This window comes from Glandiceps talaboti, chromosome 13, assembly GCF_964340395.1.
Source record: "Glandiceps talaboti chromosome 13, keGlaTala1.1, whole genome shotgun sequence".
Lineage (NCBI taxonomy): Eukaryota > Metazoa > Hemichordata > Enteropneusta > Spengelidae > Glandiceps > Glandiceps talaboti.
Window position 1 is genome coordinate 514045 of NC_135561.1, and position 15385 is coordinate 529429.

General features: G+C 32.9%; 1 protein-coding gene across 1 annotated transcript; it reads right to left on the reverse strand.

Annotated features, from left to right (window-relative positions):
* Window positions 1–369: 369 nt before the first annotated feature.
* LOC144444150 (V-type proton ATPase subunit H-like) lies at window positions 370–14451 on the reverse strand. Its single transcript, XM_078133559.1, has 11 exons — window positions 14225–14451; window positions 11108–11300; window positions 10414–10527; window positions 9604–9806; window positions 6606–6713; window positions 6328–6412; window positions 3647–3825; window positions 2773–2898; window positions 2456–2557; window positions 1992–2105; window positions 370–1567 (listed from the first exon to the last, which is right to left on the reverse strand). Exons 1-11 carry the CDS (start codon window positions 14374–14376, stop codon window positions 1534–1536), a joined length of 1410 nt encoding a protein of 469 aa, XP_077989685.1. The 5' UTR covers window positions 14377–14451; the 3' UTR covers window positions 370–1533.
* Window positions 14452–15385: the final 934 nt, after the last annotated feature.

Consider the following 15385-nt stretch of genomic DNA (forward strand, 5'->3'; position numbering starts at 1 on the left):
GACTTGATTACAATTTTAAAGTTTTGTAATCTGTCAAATTGATTATAAACTCTGTATTCTTATTACAAGACTATTCCATAGTAAAGTCACAGCCCACAAGTGACTGTGGTGCACAGTATTGTTACAATGTAAAAACAATTTCACAGAAGGCTATTCCATAGTAAAGTCACAGCCCACATTAGTCTTGCTGCTAGACGTTCAGGCTTTCTTTCGATACTATAAGCGAACAAAGTTCACAGTGATATATATATATCCATACACACACACACACACACACACACACAAAGAATCACACCTTATATTACATGATATATAAACGACACTTAAAGAGACAAACTCTGCATCCTGACACTTTTATTGTCAGTTTTATATACTTTTAATATTCACATATATTACATATCTTCTGTTCCCATGGAAATTTGGTCACATGACCAAACATGACATTAAACTTTTGATAAAACTTGGCACACTATATATCTATACATGAAGAGATGCATGAATTATACTAAACACTGGGATTATAACCACAGAGATTCTGGTGTTTGACCTCCGACCTTCATATAGATCACAGTTTAATGACTTCATTGAATAAAGCTATTGTTTCATGGCAACTTATCTAAATTGGTGTTTTGAAAGAATAATTACAGGAAGTGTGGAATATTTAGGCTGATATGAACTTACACTTGTATTGTATTAATCTACATGTTAACATATGATTACTGTCACAAGCCTGAATTCTCTGGAAATGTAAGGTATCAGTTCACTTTCAAATTTCCAGTCAAGGTTCAGAGGTGTACTAGTGGCTAATTGGTGATGATAATAAATACTCCAGTGATGGGGTAACATAAGTTGATATACGTGGCAAAACTATGGTACAGAAGAGAAGAAATAAATTTGACACTATGTCCCTTAAAACACAACAGATTCACTTTCCAACCCTCTCTGTGGATAGTTAACCATCCCTAGTACACTAAATCAACTGAGATTTACAGCTAATAACTTGTAGTATGTATTATGTATGTATATTTTGTACACTAGCTGTAATCAAACACAGGGTCTCATTACTGACTATGCACCTTTAACAATATAATTATCTATACACAATTCATTTCAGTCAGGAATGTTGATTTTCTGTTTTCCATCAAACAGGGAAACTTTGACACAATTTTCATGGACATAAATTCCCCTTTATTTGGGAACACAGACTGCTATAATGTCTAACTTCTACAACATACCTACAACAATACCAAATTTAAAACTTAGATTTGAATAATTTCATACCATGTACTTTACCCAGTGATTTGAACAAAACATTATTCAAATAAACAATTTGAACAATAAATAGTAAACCGAGTGTCTTTATCCATGACAACCAGAACCTATCAACTCAAATAGTGATTGTACATAGAATAAAATACAACTTCCACCCAAAGATTAACATATGTATTTATTGCAACTGTAGATAACTTTTTACAAAGCCCATTGAAAAGTCACTATTCCCTAATCTGGCAGACAGTCAAACACTCCATAACTTTATTGTTGTTGTAACTGTTTTCCAAGATATTCCCTGTTAGGAAAAAGAAGAAGAAAGTTAATGTAGACTGAACTGTGTCCTGACAATGTTTGTGACCTGTTATCACATATAACACACATAGCATTGTAAATCATAATGTGGAACATACATTGAGGTCATTCAGAGGTTTTTTTTCCAGTGGGGAGGGGTGGGATGGTGGTCTTAAACTGTTATTCACATATATTTCATCAGCACTAGAATACATTTAACTTGTCAAGTTATGCAGAAAACTTCTTGTAATAAACAGATTGTGATACATGTATCTTATGAACACTGCCCTCTAGTGGTAGCATGAAAAAGTCATCTTGTCTTACATACAGAGTGCTATGGTGTTAGAAATGTCCATAAGTGTATAAACATGAACTTGTTCATAGATATATATGTATAAATGTAATCAACCAATATAAAGCATACTTACCAATTATGAACCATAAGTTTTTGTACAGCTAACAATGCTTCATATCTAACATTAGGGTCTTCATGTGACATATAAGTCATTACTAACTCTTTACCACCAAGCTGTTCTATGTTACTGGTAAAAAAACACACACAGATAATTACAATTAGAATTTTACCACTATAACATACAACTTCAAACCCCAATGTCTGAATCCCAGGTTCAATGCATTAGGGTTATCTTATCAGTCAAAATGATTACATCAGTACATTCTTTTGTTCAGTAAAATAATGTTTGTATAAGCTCTGCCATATAAGTACTTTTCACATCTGAATTTTAATACTGGTACTAATCCAACATGGGCCTTCAAACCCCAATATCTGAATCCCAGGTTTGGTGCTATTTTTTCAGTGGATTTGAAATGATTACGTGGACAATATCTGACATATTCCCCTATATCATGGACTGACACTGTTAATACTTACTGTTTACCACGTGGGTAATGTCTGACATATTCCCCTATATCATGAGCTGACACTGCTAATACTTGAGGATCTTTCGATGTTTCAAGTAATTTGACTAAAATCCTGGAAAAAAAGAGAAAAAAGTAAGAAAATGATGCTCAGCAATTCTCTTGAAAATACTTTAAACAAAATTTACAGAAATTGTTGATATAATTACACCCTCCTACTCTTATCTGTCTGTCTGTTTATATTCCCCCTTTCTCTATGTCTCCCCCCTTCCCTCCCTCCCCCTCCCCTTCCTTTAAAGATAAAGAACACAGAAAACAAATATCTCTTACTTGAGCAATTCATAGTTTTTCTCATTGAGTCTTGAGGCATTTTCTCTCCAGAACTTTTCACTTTTGTGTACAGGACTCCACTCCAGTCTACCAGACTTTAGTTCTGATGTGTATTCATCAAATGAACTACAACAAAATAAGATAGAGTTATTATATGGAAATCTGAGAAATGCACACACACACACACACACACACACACACACACACACACACACACACACACACACACATACACACACAACATACACACACACATAAATACAACATACACACACATACACACAACATACATACACACAAATACAACATACACACACATACACACACACACACACACACACAACATACACATGACATTTATGTTCATAGTTGGTAACTCATCTTCTGCTATTGAAACCAGCATTGCTTTGCTAACAAAACTACATTACTTTTACAACAATACCATTCCAGTGAAGAAAAACAACATTTTAATAATAATCTTTATTCATACTGGATATTTCTTTAAGTATATAAACACTTGTCTCCCAAGAAGTTCTGTCTTAAGGAAACCGGAGTACCCAGGGAAACCTGTGTTGTTCGATAGAGTCAAACTGAGCAACACTCTTCCCACTTTCGTGGTAAATTTAATCAAACCCTTAATGACTTTGAACCCCAACCACAGTGGTAAGAGGCGAGTAGTCACAGACAACCCTATTTACAGTATTACATGTAGCAATATTTTGATGAGTTGATAAGATCTATCAAAGTTCCTCTGTAACTTTATCTTGGTTCCAACCCTATAGTACGGTACAAAGTAAGGAAATCTATGCAAGTTCTTTCAGATTTTCTCTTTGTTACTAGGTTTCCTAAAACCTACACTGATATAATACTTTACCTGAGACCTTCTACACTATCGTGTAGCTTTTCAGTCACATATTCAATATCTTCAGTGATATCAGAGTCTTCAAACTTCTGTCCTTCCAACACTTCTAGTTGTTTTAACACTTTACACTGAATCATAGACAGTGCATTGTCCTGCACTATTTCAAGTTCTTCAGGTTTTTCTAAGAGATTCTAAACAGGAGAACAAAATCTAAAAAATTTAATACCATCGACTTGAATTTAATGATTTCATGTTTTGTAGCTTTGTACTATGGTACAATTTCTGGTAAAAGTTTATTTTACTCAGTACAAAAGATTCATCACTAGTTCCAAGATAAATACAAACCATCCCTTTACATCTTCAAAAACTCATTCTTCCCACAAACAATAACAGACGGGAACAAGAGTTGTAGATATGCTAATCTGGGAATGATTGTCATCTGAAAGTACACTAATCTGAATTGCAAACCAAGTATAAATATACATTTTTCCACTTTTAAAAATCTTTTGCTAATCCCCATGAAAATTTACAGTTCTTATTCTAAATGTGGCTAGAATAATGCAAGTACTTACTCTAAATGTAGCTAGAATAATGCAAGTACTTACTCTAAATGTGGCTAGAATGATGCAAGTACTTACTCTACTTACTCTAAATGTAGCTAGAATAATGCAAGTACTTACTCTAAATGTAGCTAGAATGATGCTAGTACTTACTCTAAATGTAGCTAGAATGATGCAAATACTTACTCTAAATGTAGCTAGAATGATGCTAGTACTTACTCTAAATGTAGCTAGAATGATGCAAATACTTACTCTAAATGTAGCTAGAATGATTCAAATACTTACTCTAAATGTAGCTAGAATAATGGAAGTACTTACTCTAAATGTAGCTAGAATAATGCAAGTACTTACTCTAAATGTAGCTAGAATGATGCAAGTACTTACTCTAAATGTAGCTAGAATGATGCAAGTACTTACTCTAAATGTAGCTAGAATAATGCAAGTACTTACTCTAAATGTAGCTAGAATAATGCAAGTACTTACTCTAAATGTAGCTAGAATGATGCAAGTACTTACTCTAAATGTAGCTAGAATAATGCAAGTACTTACTCTAAATGTAGCTAGAATGATGCAAGTACTTACTCTAAATGTAGCTAGAATAATTCAAATACTTACTCTAAATGTAGCTAGAATGATTCAAATACTTACTCTAAATGTAGCTAGAATGATGCAAGTACTTACTCTAAATGTAGCTAAAATGATTCAAATACTTACTCTAAATGTAGCTAGAATGATGCAAATACTTACTCTAAATGTAGCTAGAATAATTCAAATACTTACTCTAAATGTAGCTAGAATGATGCAAGTACTTACTCTAAATGTAGCTAGAATGATGCAAGTACTTACTCTAAATGTAGCTAGAATAATTCAAATACTTACTCTAAATGTAGCTAGAATGATGCAAATACTTACTCTAAATGTAGCTAGAATGATGCAAATACTTACTCTAAATGTAGCTAGAATAATTCAAATACTTACTCTAAATGTAGCTAGAATAATTCAAATACTTACTCTAAATGTAGCTAGAATAATTCAAATACTTACTCTAAATGTAGCTAGAATAATTCAAATACTTACTCTAAATGTAGCTAGAATAATTCAAATACTTACTCTAAATGTAGCTAGAATGATGCAAATACTTACTCTAAATGTAGCTAGAATGATGCAAATACTTACTCTAAATGTAGCTAGAATAATTCAAATACTTACTCTAAATGTAGCTAGAATGATGCAAATACTTACTCTAAATGTAGCTAGAATGATGCAAGTACTTACTCTAAATGTAGCTAGAATAATTCAAATACTTACTCTAAATGTAGCTAGAATAATGCAAGTACTTACTCTAAATGTAGCTAGAATAATTCAAATACTTACTCTAAATGTAGCTAGAATGATGCAAGTACTTACTCTAAATGTAGCTAGAATAATTCAAATACGTACTCTAAATGTAGCTAGAATGATGCAAGTACTTACTCTAAATGTAGCTAGAATAATTCAAATACTTACTCTAAATGTAGCTAGAATGATGCAAGTACTTACTCTAAATGTAGCTAGAATGATGCAAATACTTACTCTAAATGTAGCTAGAATGATGCAAGTACTTACTCTAAATGTAGCTAGAATAATGCAAGTACTTACTCTAAATGTAGCTAGAATGATGCAAGTACTTACTCTAAATGTAGCTAGAATGATGCAAGTACTTACTCTAAATGTAGCTAGAATGATTCAAATACTTACTCTAAATGTAGCTAGAATAATTCAAATACTTACTCTAAATGTAGCTAGAATGATGCAAATACTTACTCTAAATGTAGCTAGAATGATGCAAGTACTTACTCTAAATGTAGCTAGAATAATTCAAATACTTACTCTAAATGTAGCTAGAATAATGCAAGTACTTACTCTAAATGTAGCTAGAATAATTCAAATACTTACTCTAAATGTAGCTAGAATAATGCAAGTACTTACTCTAAATGTAGCTAGAATAATTCAAATACTTACTCTAAATGTAGCTAGAATAATGCAAGTACTTACTCTAAATGTAGCTAGAATAATTCAAATACTTACTCTAAATGTAGCTAGAATGATGCAAGTACTTACTCTAAATGTAGCTAGAATGATTCAAGTACTTACTCTAAATGTAGCTAGAATGATGCGAGTAACTTTCTCTTTGACAGACTCATGTAGAATATCAGCCAACACTGGAATCACATTGAACCTGTGTAAAGAAAAATAATATCTTTCTATTCTATGTCACTCTTTAAAAATTGACATTTTGAATCAAATTACAATCCAAGAATATTCTTGTCTTTGTTACCAATGTTCCTGAACTTTATCAAAAACACTACACCATTAATATTCTCAGTGATAAAATGATTTCCATTACACTAAAGAAATGAAGACATACTTACTTATTAACCTGTGTGGCTAAACCAACATGGTATGTTAACATCCAGATACAGAAAGTAAGTTGATATTGAATTTGAAATCCACAACGACTGCCAAGAACTGATACCAAGCTAGAATACAGACAACAATTGACATTGGTATTATAAACAATATTTGAAATCCACAACGACTGCCAAGAACTGATACCAAGCTAGAAAATAGACAATTATTGACATTGGTATTATAAACAATATTTGAAATCCACAACGACTGCCAAGAACTGATACCAAGCTAGAAAATAGACAATTATTGACATTGGTATTATAAACAATATTTGAAATCCACAATGACTGCCAAGAACTGATACCAAGCTAGAATACAGACAACAATTGACATTGGTATTATAAACAATATTTGAAATCCACAACGACTGCCAAGAACTGATACCAAGCTAGAAAATAGACAATTATTGACATTGGTATTATAAACAATATTTGAAATCCACAATGACTGCCAAGAACTGATACCAAGCTAGAATACAGACAACAATTGACATTGGTATTATAAACAATATTTGAAATCCACAACGACTGCCAAGAACTGATACCAAGCTAGGATATAGACAACAATTGAAATTGGTATTATAAACAATATTTGAAATCCACAACGACTGCCAAGAACTGATACCAAGCTAGAAAATAGACAATTATTGACATTGGTATTATAAACAATATTTGAAATCCACAATGACTGCCAAGAACTGATACCAAGCTAGAATACAGACAACAATTGACATTGGTATTATAAACAATATTTGAAATCCACAACGACTGCCAAGAACTGATACCAAGCTGGAAAATAGACAACAATTGACATTGGTATTATAAACAATATTTGAAATCCACAACGACTGCCAAGAACTGATACCAAGCTAGGATATAGACAACAATTAACATTGGTATTATAAACAATATTTGAAATCCACAACGACTGCCAAGAACTGATACCAAGCTGGAAAATAGACAACAATTGAAATTGGTATTATAAACAATATTTGAAATCCACAACGACTGTCAAGAACTGATACCAAGCTAGAAAATAGACAACAATTAACATTGGTATTATAAACAATATTTGAAATCCACAACGACTGCCAAGAACTGATACCAAGCTAGAATACAGACAACAATTGACATTGGTATTATAAACAATATTTGAAATCCACAACGACTGCCAAGAACTGATACCAAGCTAGAAAATAGACAATTATTGACATTGGTATTATAAACAATATTTGAAATCCACAATGACTGCCAAGAACTGATACCAAGCTAGAATACAGACAACAATTGACATTGGTATTATAAACAATATTTGAAATCCACAACGACTGCCAAGAACTGATACCAAGCTGGAAAATAGACAACAATTGACATTGGTATTATAAACAATATTTGAAATCCACAATGACTGCCAAGAACTGATACCAAGCTAGGATATAGACAACAATTGACATTGGTATTATAAACAATATTTGAAATCCACAACGACTGCCAAGAACTGATACCAAGCTAGGATATAGACAACAATTAACATTGGTATTATAAACAATATTTGAAATCCACAACGACTGCCAAGAACTGATACCAAGCTGGAAAATAGACAACAATTGAAATTGGTATTATAAACAATATTTGAAATCCACAACGACTGCCAAGAACTGATACCAAGCTAGAAAATAGACAACAATTAACATTGGTATTATAAACAATATTTGAAATCCACAACGACTGCCAAGAACTGATACCAAGCTAGAATACAGACAACAATTGACATTGGTATTATAAACAATATTTGAAATCCACAACGACTGCCAAGAACTGATACCAAGCTAGAATACAGACAACAATTGACATTGGTATTATAAACAATATTTGAAATCCACAACGACTGCCAAGAACTGATACCAAGCTAGGATATAGACAACAATTGAAATTGGTATTATAAACAAAATTTGAAATCCACAATGACTGCCAAGAACTGATACCAAGCTAGAATACAGACAACAATTGACATTGGTATTATAAACAATATTTGAAATCCACAACGACTGCCAAGAACTGATACCAAGCTAGGATATAGACAACAATTGAAATTGGTATTATAAACAAAATTTGAAATCCACAATGACTGCCAAGAACTGATACCAAGCTAGAATACAGACAACAATTGACATTGGTATTATAAACAATATTTGAAATCCACAACGACTGCCAAGAACTGATACCAAGCTAGAAAATAGACAACAATTGACATTGGTATTATAAACAATATTTGAAATCCACAACGACTGCCAAGAACTGATACCAAGCTAGAAAATAGACAACAATTAACATTGGTATTATAAACAATATTTGAATACATGTAATCTAATTTGCAGTACAACCGTAAAACAGTATCATTATTCTTGAATAATTTGCAGAACTATAGTAATGGAGTTTTGTTAAATGCTTTGGAATCTATAATAGTCTATGGGTCTTAAATGTTTAACTGTTGTGTGTCTGTGTGTTTCTCTGTCTTAGTATTAAAGTGTATGTGTGCATATATGTGTGTGTGTTTGTGAATATGTGTGTGTGTGTGGGGGGGGGGGTGTATATAAGTGAAGAGAAATTTACAGTCAACCAATGACAATCACATTATGTAAACTAAGTAAAGAAACCTCTCTAGTAAGCTGCCCCCATGTGATAAATAATACACAGTCATGTGATGCTGTATAAATCTGGACAATCAAATTATTCGTGCAAGTATTATTATTATTGTTGTTGACTTTATTTAACCTCAATAAATTGATGAGCCATTGTCTCTTCTTACATAATCTTGAGGCAATGCCACTCAATGGTAATTTTTTACCAAAGGAAGTTGCTACCAAGTTTGCCACTAGAGGGAGCACTTTGGTTCAACTACTAGAAAGCTACATCACTTTGAAGTGCTTGGCTTCATGGCTGAAACATTGTAACTTACGTGGAGAGCCCTTCAGTGTCCATGAAAGCTTCTCTATAAGTGTTGTCTCTGAGAATCATTTGGAGACATCCAGCCACTGCTTGAAGATATTCATTACTGGGTGTGGTCAGCTGAGTTCTTATCCATGAGAAGAAGAAATTCAAATCATTGCCACCCATCTTTTCTCTTCCCCAGCAAGCTAACTTACTTATCACTCTGGCAGCCTACATACATGTACAGGGAAAGGAAAGAGTTTAGAATGAGATGCCCAGGCTATGAATCAAATTAATGATGTATTTTTTTGCAGTTCAACAATTTTGAATTAATACCTCTGGTAATCAAGTTAATATTTTCACTCTTCATGACACAGTATATACCACATCACATTTCCTGGAAGTCTTCTGTATGTTTTATTCACTATCTCTTTGGAATACCCCTATGGGAAATGGGTTCTATTTACAGGTTCCGAAGAAGGCTGACTCTAATGGGGTTCAGTGTTGGTGCAATACAAAACAAAGTATCCAGGGAAAACCTGCATTATTTCACAGAATCAAACTGAATGACAATCTTCCTACATATATGGCCAATTTAATTCATCAAAGCCTGACAGTGCAGTAGTAAGAGGCCAGTGATTGAAACACTCAGCTACTAACAACACTTTACACTATTCAATACAGTGTTTAAAGTACAGTATATAGCTGTATGGTAATCTTGTATATGATTTATATCTAATCATTCTGTTCTACTTTGACAAATATTCAATTTAGTATACAGAAATGAAAACAAATTGTGGCAAGAATTACACATGGTTAATGTATTCCTAATACTTACTTGATTGATAACAAATTGGTCTTGTCTGTTCAACATATTTAGAAACTGAGCCCATGGTGTGGTTTTACATTTCTTTGCATGGTCAAAGAATATTGCTACACGTTGACGGTTTTCCTGTAGGAAGAAAATAATGTCAGAAAAAAAGTCAAAAAAGTGATATGAATACACCTTTGGTAGTATATGACAAGACTGGGTTTGTTTGAAACTGGATAATGATGGCTGTAGACAACACAACACAACACACACACACACACACACACACACAACACAACACAACACACACACACACACACACACACAACACAACACAACACACACACACACACACACAAACACAACACAACACAACACACACACACACACACACACACAACACACAACACAACACAACACAACACACACACACACACACACACACACAACACAACACAACACACACACACACCACCATAGTCCAATGACACACTGTACTGTTTCCATGGCAACTCTCAATGTCTGAGTTTATCCATTTCAGTTACTATTAATGGCTTGGCATGCAGAATGTTTAATATCATATCAGTATGACACATAGAATTACTTTTGAATTCTGATGCCTTTATCCTAAGCATGCACATTAGAATAGACTTAAATCAACCAGGAATGGTTTGCTTCATGTAAGCAGCATTTCCATTGGTTAACAGAATGCCGTTCTCACCTGTAGCATATCATCAACCATAGTCAGTATGTACTGTACAGTTTGATCCTTAGAAATATGTCCCATTAAACTAAGAAATATCTTGGCAGCGGATGGTCCATAGCGTGTCAATATCTGATCTCTTTGTTCTGAACTAGTTGCATTGTCATATTCACGAATGAACTGGAACTCTTCTTGAGAAATCATCTGCCCTCTGTTGACAGAAAACAGAAATGTTAACTTTATGCATGAGGTAATGGGGCCACACAAACCAAATTGTAGTATTTGAATATAATATACTCAGTACAAACTTGATTATTCCACTTGTTTGCAAAATATCATGATGACTAAGATCAAAAGCTATAATGCCTGTCAGTAATATTTTGCCAATTTTGGTTAAACAGGCTTTGTCAAACTATCCATTTGTTGTTTTTGTTTTTTTGTATCTAGTTTTGTACTAATAAGATCATAAGTAAGAACATTATCTACAGGAACAGGCAAAACATACCTTGGGGGTAACTTTTGGTCACAACATCAAAATATTGTCATTATACATTACTGAACTGGTGAATGTTTTAAAGTACCATACTGTTGTAGCATTATTACTATTGGTATATGTGTATATCAAAATGAATGAATAATATTTTTGTTTTCAAATACACAACTTGGTTTGTACAGTCATAGGTAGTTACCATGGAAATCATTCCACAGACTTTGTCTTTATTCAGGAGAGAGAAATGTGAGCTACATTGGGTACTGTCACTTAGACCCGCCTTGTTTTATAAAATTAATCACTATACCCCCCCTCCCCCCATGGCTCACATTTGTCTCTCCTGAATATATACAAAGTCATCAGGATCTAAAGTCTCAAGATGTGAAGAGAGTGAACAAGTGATCCGTCACCAGCATGCAAGTGTACCTTCTGATGAAAGCTACCACAAATTTGGTGACTTACCTTTAAGAATGTCATCTACTTTTACGCTATCAATATCATGAAAATATTAATATTATACTTTATTTAATCTCCACTGTTTATATCACCAATTTATCAACAAAATGAATTACATATATTTATGTGTAGATGTAGATTATAGGCTCCTGGTTTTCTCATGTACAATTTATTTATTTAAACTGTGTAAATCTGCCATTAAGCAAATTAAATGAAAAGTTAGCATATCACATAATTAAAGATACATAGCTGCCATAGTACTTTAATTTTTAATTTTCTGTTTCCAAAACTTTTACTCTTAAATGCAAGCAATGAACTTTATTTCCTGGCCATTATTGTATAAAAGCTTGAAGTGACAATTGCACCTGTTCAAACCTTAACTTATGCCACAATTATGAATGATTACAACATCCTGACACCTTAGACTTTACTGTGCATGCAACAGAATTATTATTTGTAACATGATGACTATTTAGTGTCTTGAATGTGAAGGGTCACAGGGTGAAAGGTCACCAAGGTCATTTAATTTAAATCCCAGCTGACATTTTACCTAGATTGAATATCTGGAGGACTACATACATTTATACAATACCTGTCTAATCTCGAGTTTCAACCAATTCACAATTTTTTATACTTAAGTTTTGCTAGAAACTGTATGACTACATTACTTACTATAAATGATAAATTTACTAATACTACGGATGCTACAATGATTAATACTTGAAGTTATTAACTGTTTAATTATATGATAGAATATGCAGAATTAAATCCCAAAATAGATGCTGAAGAATTATTCAAATGAGCAGAGTTGACATGCAAATTAATAAGTAATCAATGGAGAAGGCTTTAAACCAATGTGCTATTTGACTTCTAGTCTACAAGAAGTGGAACCATCACCATAGTAACATATGATAATGAGGCTGTATAGAGGTGAATAACCATTGTGTTACATGTATGCTTGGTGTTATGTCTTTATTAGTAAATGTTACGTGAAATCTAGTGGTTTCTCCAAATCATCTCTTAAAGTTGGATTGCATTTTCAGATGTGTTCCTTTGGGGTTAATTTTTAAGGAACATCTATTATATATTCATTTTTCATTTCTTTTATTATAAACTAGGATAATAATTCACACCATGTTTCTATTTGCTAGCTTGTGAACTTTAATGTCAATAAAATATTTTGTTAATTTAGCTACAGTGGTCTTAAATTCATCAGTCATTTATAATTACACATTTGAAACAATACAATGAGTTTGTACACTAACAATGTAGACTACATGGGTCAAAAATCATTTCATGGATCCATTTTGAGTTTTGATTTAAATTTCTAATAAATGCATATCAAACATTTTGACTGGAATGATTGTTGAAAATGACAGCTGACAAATTGTTGAAGGTTTTTTTTTTTTTATAAATATGACCTCAGTAAGTTTTCATGTTGTACTAAATTCCAAAGTCTAGTAAACTTTACTTTGGTAAAGTGTGGATGATAAAACTGTTGACAACAACAGGGATTGGACATGGGTGGGCATGTGGGAGTACATGTATGGTTACGGACTCCTGAGGTTGGATGTGGGTGGGCATATGGAGGTACATGTATGGTTACTGAGGACGATTATGGAGAAATCACTGATCCAAGGTATATTAGAATATAATGTATTGAATTAAAATATAAGTGCAATAGATAAGACCCATTCATGATAACCCACTACTAGTATAAATACTACCATAGCATGCGGGTAGAAATATATATAAATAGAATGAAAAGCAAAAAATGAAAGTTGTGTTAATACTTGGGGAATATACCTGCTCAGGGCCCTACAATGGAAATAAAGATAAAAAAACATAAATGAATATATTGACAATATATGGGTTCTAGAAAATCTTACCTCGGTGAAAATACACCGAGTGTCAAACAGACCAAAATATTGCAATCTACTGCAACTTTCTACTAGTGTCACTGTGAGTTAGTAGCTTGTGATATAGTGGTAATTATAATGCTAAAAATAGGAAGCACATGATATCCAACATTGTATAAAGGTGAGGTGATAAAACCTCCTCAAAAAAAGAGCACAGAATTGTCTAACATTTATCTTTGACAGATGTATCTACGCTTGTAATCATTATCCTTGAAAGTTCTTTAAAATATAGAAATGTTGAAATACAACATAAAAATATTATTTACTCACTGCATATAAGATTGCCAGTTCACTCGATGTGACCTTACGTCATTCGCCTGCGCTGCCAATAAACTGGTAGCGATTTGCAAACTCTTTCCGGAAATATCTTCCCCGCCATCAATACTTCCTTGAATCACATGTTCCAGTCTTTGGTACGACATCTTGAGCTAGATTGTACCTATTTCGTTAAAAAGACACCTAAAACAGAATCAGTCCAATATTTCTTAGATTCAATATGGCGGCGCCCAACAATCATGTGACTGTGGAATGGACTAATACTATTAGAGGGGTGGTAAGGCTAAATCGAGAGCAGTTGAAATACTCATCAATATGAGTTAAGTTGAGAACGGTGATGATTTTTTTATGCAAATCCTATACTCTTTGAAGAGGTAGACTTTACTTCTAAAGTTGTATTTCCGAATCTTCAAAGAACAGATATTGATTTGAGACCCCGTATTTCCCGCGATGAACAGAAGAATCTCCCTGTTCAATAAATTGGCTGGTCGAGTCTAGTCGTCAACTCTTCACCAGAGCTACAAGGCTGAGCGAGGTATGTTTACGGTGCATGCATATTCAACTTCAAAATTCCGTATTTTTATATGAAAAACATCTCGACATTTCTACTGAGGTAAGAGGTTTCTTAGTAGATTCTAACTATAAGGTCATTTTTTGGAATGCAAAGTCTATATTCCTTTTTCTAGGGAATTGAATGATTGTAACGTAACGCACTTCACGTGAACAACGAAACTTATATTTCTTTTTTTCTTCTTCTTGAATGAATTGATCTCTGGTTGAACTTAAACGAAAGTTTGTTTATAAAGTTAAAGATAATATCAAATATATTCCTACATGTTACAGTGTTAGGTAAATGTTGTGGTAAGCACATTTGTCATTTGTCTACAGTAAAAAAATGTTACTCCAAATTTTGATACATTCACATCATTTTCAAATGTGTGCTCCAAATATTAAAATGTGCATACAAAAATATGAAATAAAACAATTTTCATTTATTTTTATAACGTTATTTTTTTATTTTTTTAGTGTATACATTTCTTTCTTAACCAAAGCGATAGCATGTGCACATATTATGAAAGCTTTTTTCCTTTCTTAAAGTTTGTATCAACAAGTCATGACTGTTCACACTGAAATATAAACTATACATGTGTAATA